We start from the raw sequence: 13,655 nt of genomic DNA on the forward strand, positions 1-13,655 counted from the left end.
AATTTTCAAAGCTTACTAAATTTATACTTGAATTTTATTAGCAGTATCAACTATTTAACTAGTTTATCTTCAATATTAATGTTTGTGTGAAATATACAAGCTAATATTTATATTTAATCATTTCTTGTAGGTACGTGAAAGTAATGATAATTTTAAATTCTTTACTATTATAAAGCTTTACCTGTCAAAAATAATTTAAAGAGTAATAAACATCTTATATAACGAAATTTGTACCTTATAACACTTTCTATTTTCTTAAATTAAATAGAAACATCATACCAAAAATTTTGTCTGCTTTACACAACACAATATTTGTATATATATAAAACTATTTTTATAGATCAATGTTTATCAAAATTACCAGGCGTAATTTTCAGCATTAAATGATGCTGTGTATTTAAGATAATTTAACAGCATCATACTTGTTAATATAAAATGAATAGCTAAATTTTCGAATGAATAATTTTTATGAAATATATTTAGGTGAACTTTATAGGTTTGAATATTTTTATATATTTATTACAGTTTTTTTTACATCATATTTCATATAGATTATGAAGTTTAATTATATTAAAATTACTTAAATATAATGAGAAATAATATTAGATGTCTCAATAATTAAATTAATATTGTATTTAAAAGGGTGATTTATATTTTCAAATAGTTAGTTTTGTATTAAACATTTACAGGTTTAAAAAACACACAATTGCAAATTTTTTCATATATTCTATATGTATAATTCGAAAAAAAAAACAGTACTTAAGAAATAATATTACAATATTCTAGCACATATTTACATATTAAAATAATTATCATAGACAATAATATTTTATGAGTCTTCAACTTGAAATTGAGTAATATTCCATTCAAGACTAGTAGATTTTCGATTTTATATTTTCAATTATATACCTTAAAGTACACAAACTATTTTGTTTCAGTTTTTTCTCTACGGTTTCACTCATTTACCATTCACCATACGATGCAAGAGAACTAATAATCGAAATACCAAATCAATCTTAAAATCATTAGAACGCACCCACTTAATAAATTATTATCAAAGTAAACAACCTCTCAATCATCGTCTTCACTCGATTGATTTGGTATTTCTGTACACCTAAATTCTTCGAAAGCTGGTCCAGCGGGGGAAAATGTGTGGGTAAATTTTTTTTTGTATGTATGTATATGAACAATGAAACAACATCTTATAAACATCTATATTATGGTAAGTAATATATTTTAGGGAGACCCTGTAATTTCTTTAACCGCGAAAGAAAAAAAGTGCGCCCGGAATGAGAACATCGCTACCCAAATTAATAATTACGTAACTATCCCATATTAATATAATATGAAGAATTGGTTTTAACATATTTGGGGCAACTAAAAGATAAAATTGGGATACGGGTGACAGTTTAATTGTTGACAGGACGTATTCAGTAACTGATGAGATTATTTATTACCTTTGTGTCACGTCCGAGTTGAATTAAAGTGTCACCCCAGTGAGTTTAAATAAATAAAGGCGGAAATGGAGGGATGATAGTGGCGTTTCGAGGACTTATATCACTACAAAAATTTGTTCAAATGTACAGTTTTTTTCATGTAATTTCCGTTACTTTAGGTAACTCCCAGCATATCTACTTAGGTAGTAGTACTTCAGATAAAATATAAACACATGTATTTGATATTTTATAATCTATAAAAAATTTGTTTAAAAATATACATTCAGTTAAGATTATAAAATACAAAAATAATTAATAAAAAAAATATAGCACAAAAATTCATGCTAGTACCCAAAACAGTAATACTGAAACAAAAATGATATCAAACAAGTCCAGTAACAAAAACAATCATGTTACAATTAAAAAAAAGATTCTGAACACCTTCGAATATTTAAACAATAAGGTAAGTAACCTTGATAACATTTATTGTAAATATATGTCAATGACTAATATATTACATTTATGATATTAATCGTTTTCTGATTACAATACATTCAAAAGTAGGATCTTTTTTACAATATTTACTAAAATAACACAAGGCTCAATGCAGGCTGTATTCAACGAGTATATAAAAATTGTACTAACGGCGAAATTAGAAAAATATATGCTTTGCGATGTTGTCTGGGGGTTTTAAGTGGAAAACATGTGGCTAAATACACACAATACGTTTTTAGCATGTAAAAGCCGTTAACATTTAGTCACATGATGATTTTAATAACTCGAAATTATAGAATAATTGATATGAATGAATTTTTGCTCATATATAACCACGGATATATAAAAATCTAAAATTATGCATAATATAAATAAATATTGGTTAATCCTAATAGACTGTGAAATGGAAATTATTTACTAATTCATAAAAATGAAATAGTAACAAGATTTTAAATGGGTTTATTATTATATGTTAATAATTATATGAAGCTGACCTAAATACGGTGAAAAATTACTAAAATAAAACAACATTTATCAAACAGTAACAAGTGAACAATTACGAGTTTGTGATGTAATCGCTTTCAATCAATTTCTCCCAGACGTAAAGTAATAATTATTAATCTAATTATTCGACACTTTTTCACTTTTGTTTATTGTCTGGCGGTACAATTCACGCTGAAAATATGTTATTCGTTAAAAAATTTAATTATAAGTCGCATGCTAATGAAAACACAAAGGTCAAAATAGCTGATAACGAAGCTTGGTTGACGTCAATGTGTGTACGTCCATAGAACGGTTATTAAATTTATAGGTATTGCACGAGACAAGGATTAAAAACGTATTATATGTATTGATCCAGACCCTCCACAGTTTTTTCCGTTTTCTTAAATAACTTAAAGAGATGAGGTCATGCTGATTGTATCGCAATTCCTATTATTAATAATTATTAAAAATTAAGTACATCGAATACAAACGATTTAAATTTATATTAAGGAATCGATTATAAACTATTTAATATCTCGTAACAACAATTTTAAACGAACGGTGTTATGTTTACAAGTTGTTGGTGTTTCTTGTTGGTATTAAGATGTTTTGTGGGGGCGAATGATATGGTCGATTTTTCACTATAAACTCTTAAAATTATTTAAAAACACTAACGTGGGTAATGAGAATCGGAAGGCAGTCTTTTATTTGTCGTAAACCTTTGAATCAATGCTAATCCTGAATGATGATGGTATTTATAGATACAGTTTAAATTAGGCCTAGTTTATTCTCCCTGAATGATTAGAATGAAATAAGTCTCGGTTTAGCATGGAACAAATAAACGGCCTGTGCTTCCAGATTCTAGTACCACACTGTACACTGTACAAAAACAAAACTACAGGAACCTGTGTTATAGTTAATATTTTTTTTTAAAATTTGATTGATTTACAATGCCTGAAACATGATATTTTCTGTTTAATATAATGAATTTTCAATAAGATATAAAATAATATACATATATAACTATATAAATACACTAAAAATCATAACAATGATAATGATGCGATCTGGTTTAAAAACAATCACACACTTTAGTCTGGCACATGAGTATCGATTTTTTTACACTGATGATATATCACAACTTTACTGAAACTTTCTGTCCACAGTTTCCATCAATTTTATATATTTTACGTCATCAGTTAATTAGAAACTTGGTACAAGTCCACGGGTCTGACGACCAAACTTTGAATTATACATTTTTGTTCCATAGACTCGTCCTGTTTTGCTCGATTTTTCTTCTCTACAGTTATAGTCTTCTAATATAAAACAAGGTGATGGTGTTGCGGGGTTCCCTTACAAAATACAACAAGACGCGGAACAGCAACTACTGTTGCCGCCCTTGCTTTTCTGTCGTTGATCTAAAACATAATCCATTGTAAAAATATATTTTTCCATGTACTCATTGGGGGTTTTACCTTGTGAATTCGGCTCGGGTAGATTTTCCCGCGGAACCAGATGCATCACCGTCGTCTTGCCGAATGGCAGTCCTAAAGCACCTAACGTTACGTTACTGTGTAAGAATCGGCCCTGGTATATGAGTCTAAGTATTTCCGCCTTCGACACAGCCTCTTGACGCCAATCTGCAAAACACACACATTGTAATAATGTATAATGTAATTTTATTTAATATTGACATAAAAATAAAAAATTAAAAGTAAATAAAATAAAATTTAATTGATACATTTTGCTATGGAATTTAATTAACTAATTACTCCACTTGATTAAAATGTATATTGTATGATTAGTATATATGGTTTATCCATTTCAAATAACAAAATCTCAAAATGGGATTATTCATAAAATTAATTAAACAAAACTTTGTGTCCTCTCTAAACACTTAAATTCATTAAAGTTCTCAAACATTACAAATTAATTTCGGTTTAAATTTTGTAATTAAATATAACTTAAAGTTGGTACATTCAAATAATGAATACAAAAGTTAATTCCATATAATAAAAATAGAAATTTACGACTTAAATGAGTTTTCATATATAAAATAGTTCATTGGTTATTACACATGAATTGAGTACTAAATTAAATTTATCTAAAATTGAAATAAACCAATTGTTCGAGAAAAACCCGGACACAAATTAAATACGGCTCGATTAAACAAATTAAATTAAAACGATCGAGTTTCCATATTAAAACTATTACGGAACAACTAGGGAAAACGTTATTAAGCCAAACGCGGACACGCGAGTAAATGCACAATAAATATGTAAATGCAAAAACGATTTTCGATAATTAATGTCGGGATAGATGTTTGCGAATTATTATGGAAAATCGTCGTGTTTTGTTCGAATGTGGAACAAATATTGAGTAATCAACTACGGAAGATTAAATGGGAAATCGAGTATGTATTTGTGTATACAAGAGTGTTATATTAACCGTGCTAATAACTATGAAAATTAATTATTATCTTTTCAACAATTAGTTTGTAAAAAAATTAATTGATGCTTGTGTTATCCCGGACTTTACAGTTTTCCTTGATTCTTAGTATTTAATTTTTTTCAGTAATGTCAGAATATTTAAACAATTCAGAATTAAATTTTAAATGCTCATGCTTTTGATATTAACTAATTAAAAAAAAATGGTCAAAATGTCTTGACTGTTTTTTTTAAATATTGATAATGAAGCAAAAAGTTTTCAATATATAAAATTACAAAACATTACATATTAAAAAATAATAAATCTGATAAGAATTTGCTTAAAATAATTAAATAATTAATTAATTATAAATCTCTAATTTAACCGATTGAATTGTAATAATACAAAAGAAAGTTTTCAAATGATTATCAATTTTTTGTCATTCCAAAATATTCAGGATATTACACATTTTAATAATTTAAAAGTTTATTACTTATTATAAGATATTGAGAGTTTTAGATTCTGTAGATTTTTTTACTCATTCCGAAGAGTTTGATATTTTTCAAAATTTTCCAGTCCTTTTAATTTTTAAAACTAATAGTTAAATAAATATTTGGAGAAAATTATAAATAATGCATATTTTAATAATTAACAAAGGACTACTTAAACACATTTAAATATAATATATTAGACAACAATTTACATAGAGACAATTATTAATTTAATTTTGAAGCAAGTAAAAATTGAAAAATATTAAATGATTTTTACAAATAATTCTTTCTGTAAATTGATAAAAAACAATAAAATTAATAAAAATGTCAAAAATGCATATTTAATATGCAAAAACTAGATAAACATTAATACTAAAAAGTATTAATGAAAGTACATATTAAACAAAAAATATAACAGTATTTTTCAAGTGAGTATGTTGTATATATATGACAAATTATTAATATATTAACCAATGATAATTTTTTTAAAAATCAATATTTGTATCATTGTTGAGATGATACTTTTAAAAACGTAACTAGTTACGCCTTCTTTGTTTTGTATATAACAATATTAGTTACAACCAGAAATATGTATGCCTATTATTAGCTAAACATAAAGTATAACGAAAATTATATTGTACATAATATCTAGAATTTTGAATTATACATTTTTTGGGCAAATATCTCATATGGCATAAAAAAGTGCCTGTAATATTTGTAAAAATAAATAAATAAAAACGATATTACACCGCCAAATGTCAATTTTGGTAAATATTTGAGGAACCCACAAAGTTATCAAAATGCAGTTTGCGGCTATAAATTTTAATAAAATTGGTTTGTGGTCCTTTGATCTGGAAATACTCGTAGTAGCCAAAATCAGCCAATTTGTACTTTTATTCCACCATTAAACAAACAATAAAAAATGATAAATATTGGTCTGATGAGTTTTTTAGATTTAATATTAACGCTTAATATTTTTCCCAATTAATAGAGTAGACCACCCAATCAATCCAAATAAAACATAATGTAACTCCCAATATAAAGCAGTGATGACGGGGGAAAACTTTATCCGTCCAATATTTCAATCGAAATCACAGTAAGGACCTTATCCCGGGCATTGTGTCCCGAGATTCGGACCGTCCTCCGCCCTCCACCGCCTTATCAGTACGAAACACGAGTTTCGTAGGAAACGTTGTTTGTGTCGGTTCTGCGGCGACGGAAACGGCGACGACGACGCCGCGATATTAACTTACCTTCCGGCCAGTTGTCGAATACATGTTGTGCTATGTCGCCCGCGGACTCGCTCGGACTGAACAGGAACTCTTTAGTTTTGCCACTGACCAGTATCAATCGCAGGTTTATCTGGAACAAAAAAAAAAATGACTGAAACGAGGAAGACCATAACCGAAACCGTTCTCTCTTAAGGCTCCGCATCCGAGGTCGAACGCTCGACAGCCTCCAACAGTACCATAATAAAAAAAATGATTATTTATGTGTACATTGAACACGAACCGATACGAATTTCAATCCGACAATTGCGGCGACGGTTCAGAATTGGCCGTAGACCTCGTTCGGCCGCGGTCAATTCAAATTATATAACGAAGGTTAAGGAATTGATAAATAAATAATACATGCCCGCGAAATAAATGATTCATGCCGCTGACCCAGTTACGTTATTTTTACGCCGCATCTGCAGATCGGAACCGAACGGGTCCGTGTGTAAAAATAAATATCGCCCAATACGGAATCGGAATTGCGTTACGGTCCTTGGGCGGCCGCTGCCAGGAAACTCGATTTTACACAGAGAACGGGATATTGGGTGTCATATTTGTGGAAATTGAAGCGTTCGCCGTCGAACGCCGACGCTAAAGCCCTTCGGATGGGTCAGTGGAAAACAACAAAACACATTGAACCGGCCTGGAGGTAAATTTTAACCGAAATCGTTAAACTATTCTGTCAGTTCACAGAAAATAAATTTTAAAGTGTGCTTTAAGTTTACATTGCTCCCATTTGCTTTAAACATTATTAATTAATATTAAAATAGATTATCTGTTTATAATAATTCTAGAGGACGAGGCTGATGACCAGAATGATGACCACATCTATGTACTATTATGAGGTAAGAATGAATAACAAACACTAGCTTATACAAATCACATCTCGTAGAAATTTATGTGATAAATTTGACATAAAATTTAAGTTAACCATCGTTTTTGAAATGTCTTATTTGGAAATTGAGTACTTGGTGGTGCATATTGGTATGTATACTCAATCGTTTTAAAGGTATTTTAGTCTGATTTTTTTTTTTTTTAAATTGTAGAAAAAAGTTAGAAGAACATTTTAAATCCTTGTTTGATTTCTCAAGTTTAGTAGGTCAATAATAATGAATAATTCAGCAGGAAGAACAGTCATTTTTCAACTCTTTTTTGTATTTTAAGATTTTTAAGCATTAAGAATATCAGAAAACAAATAAGAACCAATACTTTTTCTACTTGAATGTGTAGAACACTCTTTTATGAGTATTTTGGGCTCACAAACCTGCAACTACCACTTCGTATACAATAAATACGGTCATTTCCCAGACAGAGTCTTATACAGTTTTTAGTATATTTTTATCTTGAACTGTAACAGGCTAAATCACCTTTTTTTTTGCAGATGTCAATTTATCCTTATTTCTTATATGGTTTGTAGGTTTACTAAATTATCTTTCTTTCTTTTGTTCTTTGTTATTGAGAGTAAAACTTAAGACTTCATTCACCCTGCATTTTAATACCCATGTTTTTCTGAAACTGTCATTCTAAAACGTAAAAGAATGTTTGTTCAAAGATCCTCAAATCCGTAAGTGGTTCAGAATGATGACAAAATTGTGTATAAATTAAATAAAAGTGATGCACAACCTTGGTTGTCATTTAAGGATGTGGTGGCATGATATTTTCGAAGAGAATTGATAATTATGTTAAAATTGTTTAAATCTGTGCTATAGGAATAAATATGTCTCCTGTCCTTTCAGCTAGATTACTTTCCTTTCAATTTAGAAACTGAAATATGGCAAACCAATTATCATAAACAGTTATACAAGAAATGATGCAAAATGCAGAAACTAACTATTATTATCTGATTTAATTTCAGGTTGATTTCACAAAATCTACGAGTAGCAGAGTAATGTTTCTTCTATTAATAAAATGATAATCATAAATACAGATTTTTGAATTTTGTTCTAGAAAATAAAATGTATGTACCAGTATAGCTATTAAAGCTTCTTACACCATATTTGTCAGAAAAACTACATTACTAAAGATTTTTTAACATTTATTATACTGACATCACAGAAAAACATTCAACAAAATCAGTCTCCTCTGAGTACAATAATCATATCGAGGATGGTCCCGTCAGTGATTTGGTAAGATTCCATTTTCCTTTTGTCCTTCAGATACCTTCCTCCGATTGCCATTCGGACATCGTTCACCTGAACGTTCTTTATAGCAGCCACCTTCTGTTTAAATTCGTTAATAGTCTCTTCCGGATTTGTGTCAAGCTCGAACATTTCTCCCATTGTCGGCTTTACCCTTACCGTGATCGACATTATTTTTTACTGGAATTTCGAGTCATGTCAAAAACAATAAGCATATTGACATTTAACCTTCATGTGTCACATCATTTTTATTTTAATATAAACATATTAAAATGGAGTTATTTGATAATTATTTGTGGGACATCTGCAATTTAATCTATTTTTTTTTAATTCTATAATTTTTTAAATTTTTTTCTGTAAAGCAACTTCGAAGACGTTTAAGAAATTTGTATTATTTGTCTTAATCTCAACAATTCGTAAACTTGGTCTGATTAAGAATATAGAATAAGAAATGAAATAAGTGAAAAAATTGATAACACTTCATTTGGTTATTAATAATCTTATGATAGTCTAGAAATAAGATAATTTTTGAAAAAACAAATATTTCATAAATGAAATTTTCATAATTTTCTGAAAAATGATTGAAAAGCAACAAAAATTTCAAAAAATACTGAAAAAAAATTTTCGATATAATTTTTTTCTGAAAATAAAATGTTATTGTGACTAAAACTGAACATTTTTGAAAAACTTTAGTTTTATGAACAATTAATATAAAGCCTTTTTTTACATTGTAAAGAAAAAGGTATAAAAAATTATGGGAATATATCCGACTAGACGTTAACTACCGTAGGACCTTTCTTTTTTTATGTCGATCATTATTGTGATGAAACATGACCACGGAACATTTTGTATTAAACGACTCAATTTTAGTTACGGACAACAAAGCACAACAGACCAAATTGGGCCATCGGTCTCGCCCGCCTCCAATTCCGCAGACCGGCCTTTACCCACCGACACAAACGGCACCCGAAACAAAAAATGTGCGCAACACAAAAGGCACGTCGCATTCCGGGGGCGGCCGCCGTAATCAAAGGGCGCCATCGGCCCGCCGCCGCCACCGTCGCCTTGTCGCCCCGCCAACCCCCCTAACACACAGTTTAGTTGATAAGTGCAACGCGCCGGGCTATCGATTCGGCAGGGAGCGGCGCTACCCCCGCCGCCGCGTGACCTAGTGTGCAGCTGCGGGACGAGGGACCGGGTCCCGGGGGAGCGGGCCGCCCGTTGCACCCGACGCCTTCGCCGATCCCGGGACACCTTTAAATTCTCGTCGGCGGTGTCGGACGCCTCCGACCGCTGCGGCTAATTGAACGATTGTCGTTGCTGTTTTCGTGGGGATGAACAAAGAAGGCCTCTCGCTATTTTTAGCATTGTTTATTCCGCAATGACAGTTCCGACTTAAAACTAATCAGGCCAGCAAAACTAATTTGTGAAATTTCTAAAATTTTCAGGGTAATACAATTATTTGAGAATCTTTTAAATATATACTTTTTATTAAATTTATTTATTTTTATTTTTTTCAGGATTTTTACAAATTTTTTAGTTATTTATAACTTTTTGTTTGAATTAGAATTAAAGAATCTAATCTAAACCAAATTTCAGGATAATATAATTAGAAATATTTAAATATATAATAATAATAAAAAATAACTTTTTTTTATTTAATTAATTTAAGTATATATTATCAGAATTGTCCAATTTTTGGATTTTTAGTGTTTTCTGAAAATTGTTGACGAATTATACTTTAAAGCTTGATGATTTTAAACAATATATTAATTTTGATATATTTAACTTTAACTTTTTTAACTTTTATGGATATATTTTGTGCTTTTATAAGAAATAATATAATTTTATCAACATTTTGATTTTTAATGAATTTTTATCAATTTTAGGAAAATTTATATGATTTTTATATTTTTTACAGATGTGTATAATTTATAACTTTCTTTTATAACTTTTATAAATTTTCAATTTTTATAGATATTTGAAAATTTTGAAATTAATCCTAATTTTTTTGATTTTTTCCATTTTTATAATTTTTGTAATTTAATTTTTTATATATATTTTTAGAATTTTATATATAATTATATTATAATTATATATAAATTATTCTTAATATTTTATAATTTTTGGATATTCATATAAAAAAATAACTAAATAACCATATTTTATCAAATTTTTACCAATTTTAGAAATATTTTTTATTTTTTATAAATTTGTAAATATTTAAAAGTTTTCCAAAATACAATTTTCGCCAAATTTTGTGTTTTATATATTTTTTTTATATTTAAAAATCTTTCTGACTGAATTTTATATTATCATATATTATAATTTTGATATTATTTTGTTGTTAATTTATTTAAAATTATTCTATTAATAATTTGTAACAGTAATAATTCAATTTTTCTTCATTTTTCTTCATCTTAATTATTATACATTTTAGAAAACACCTGTCTAAAATAGTTAACAGAATAAATATGACCCATATTATTTAAAACTTGGTCGTAAAATGGCAACTAAAATTCTACCACTTAATCGTGAATTTTTTAAACAGTTTTATGATCCTCATCACTGAAATGCTTCTTGCCATAAAACCACTAGAGAACAGTTTTACGGCGATCAAATCATCCGCCATTTATTTTATAACGAGATTCCCATCCACCTAACAATATAAAAGCGTTAAATCGTTCATAATCGTAACGATTTAACAAGCGCACTTTTATTTCCGCGTTATTGTTGCCATCTGGGATTATTACCGGCCGTTCTTTTTGCAACGTAGATTTCGACTCGCGCATTCAACTCCAAAATGTCCTCGTCCTCTATGCGTACTTTTCGACGTCATGCTGACAATCGACGTATGAAGTGTATGCGTGAGGATCGTTTGCCAACTTGTTAATAGACGTGGTTTGTATAAAATTGACTCAAACACTCCATGAAAACCATCACGAAATGCGATATGATCGAGGACTAGCTCGTTGACGTTATGGACAATGATTATTTTATAATGGACACCGGAAAAAGTAATTTAAATTTCATATACATCATTTATTTGAATGCTTTTTAATGCTTTTTTGGTTTTGGTATTTATTTTTTATTAAATGGTTTTTAAAACATTTTTTTTGGAAATGAACTAGTCATTAAACTGTGATGAATCAACCATTAGAAACATGATTAAGGGAAGAATACAAAATTAGACATTAGACAATTGCCAACTCTGTTCTTTTATGCAATGCAAATGAGCCTTTTATTGATAGTACCAAGAGACGAAAAATGAGTGAAAAAAAGTCTTTACCCAAGAACCAAACTCAATTCAAAGATGAGTAGTCATAGACCACAGAAAATGGGTTCAGCTCTTCTTCACAGTACAAGACAACATATGTTAAAAGAGAATTTCTACCTCATCCACCATTTTTTCCATGGGAAAATATAATTTTAAAGCATGTAAATCTCAAAAACATTAAATGATTTTAACAAAAAATATTCTTTCTCTGGATTTTTTCCAATATTGAAATTTTGAATTATACATTTGTTGGATAAATATTTCATATTACGTAAAAAAGTGCCTGTAATATTTGCAAAAATAAATAAATAAAAAGGATATTTCACCGTAAAACGTCAATATTGGTAAATATTTGAGGAGGTTATCAAAATGCAGTTTGCGGCTATAAATTTTAATAAATTCGGTTTGTGGATCTTTTGAAATACCCATAATAGCCAAAATAAACCAATTTGTACTTTTTTTTTCGATCATTAAAAAAATAAAAAAATAAAATTATAAATATTGACCTGTTGAGTCTTTTAAATTTAATACTAACTTTAATATAACCTTTTTCAATAAAAAATCACATGTCGGAATGTAATATAGTTTACAGGGAAGTCTTAGTATGTTAAATGGGAAGTTCTACCTCATCCATATTTATTCCAGATATTTGATGTCAAAATTGTAGATGATCTTTTCTTCATTTCCCTAACTTGAAAAATTTTCTTTTTCTGTCATGAATTTGTTTGTAGAACATTAGTAAAAAATTATTGGCTGACTTCAAAGCAAATTAATTGCTTATCCGGGCATCTAACGATAATTAAATTTAAACACCGCATAATTCACAAAAGCGTTTACACCAAGACAACAAGGGATAAACACACATCTGGGGAATTGGTGCACCCGAATGCAAATCCAGTCATTCATCCACCGCACATTGAAAACAGTGTCCCGTCAGCCGTTTCGAAATAATTCGGTGGCGGCGTCGTAAATCAAATGCCACAGCGTAACACGTCTGCTCGTGAAACCGGCGACGCAATGTCAGTAGTCGGGAGGCATTTCCATCGATGCTGAATTTATCATCGCCGTTGCAGAACAGCCGTTTTCTTTTGGCTGCGCCGCCGCCGGTGACTCATGCCATATTTACAGGCGAATTATACAAATTAGGCGCGCTCGTTGATGTGGGTGAATTACTTATGTGGTTTCGTCAAGAAACGGGAAACGTGCATTATTTAGGATGCGAGAACGTCTACCGTTGGATTATGCAGGAAGCGCTCGGCCGTTCTCGTTACGTAAAAGTTCGGCCTGGAAAGTTCACCATATAAATTTTCACACACACACACACATGAACATATGGAGAGAGACACCTACGTGGTTTATGTAAGAATGTATTTTGTGCTAGCAACTGTTTTCTTTGGCGTAATTGATTCTAAATGGGGATAGGAGGAGGTGTTCTCACAAGCCGGAAGACGGACAACAATGATAATTGTTTGAGAGGAGATGAATGGAGATTAAACCGGTTCCAGCAGCCATTTATAAACGATTTATGGCTTTATCACTCAATAATACTATCAAAAATTAAGAAATAAAAAGAAAGGAAGGACAAAATATTAATGCTTCTATCTGTTTTCGGTTTATTATTCGAAAATTAAATT

The 13,655-nt window shown here is 29.6% G+C and overlaps 1 protein-coding gene across 1 annotated transcript in view; it reads right to left on the minus strand.

Moving 5' to 3' along the window:
- Positions 1-706: 706 nt before the first annotated feature.
- Positions 707-13,655, minus strand: part of LOC109594980 (ubiquitin-like protein 3) — a 58,597-nt gene continuing 45,648 nt past the window's right edge. Inside the window, exons 2-4 of the mRNA XM_020010254.2 lie at positions 6,586-6,694; positions 3,890-4,054; positions 707-3,832 (exon numbers count right to left, since the gene is read on the minus strand). Of these exons, the coding sequence (XP_019865813.1) occupies positions 3,768-3,832; positions 3,890-4,054; positions 6,586-6,694 (339 nt within the window). The 3' untranslated portion in view covers positions 707-3,767. The remainder of the gene's footprint in view (positions 3,833-3,889; positions 4,055-6,585; positions 6,695-13,655) is intronic.

This window comes from Aethina tumida, chromosome 7 (assembly GCF_024364675.1).
Source record: "Aethina tumida isolate Nest 87 chromosome 7, icAetTumi1.1, whole genome shotgun sequence".
Taxonomy (NCBI): Eukaryota; Metazoa; Arthropoda; class Insecta; order Coleoptera; family Nitidulidae; genus Aethina; species Aethina tumida.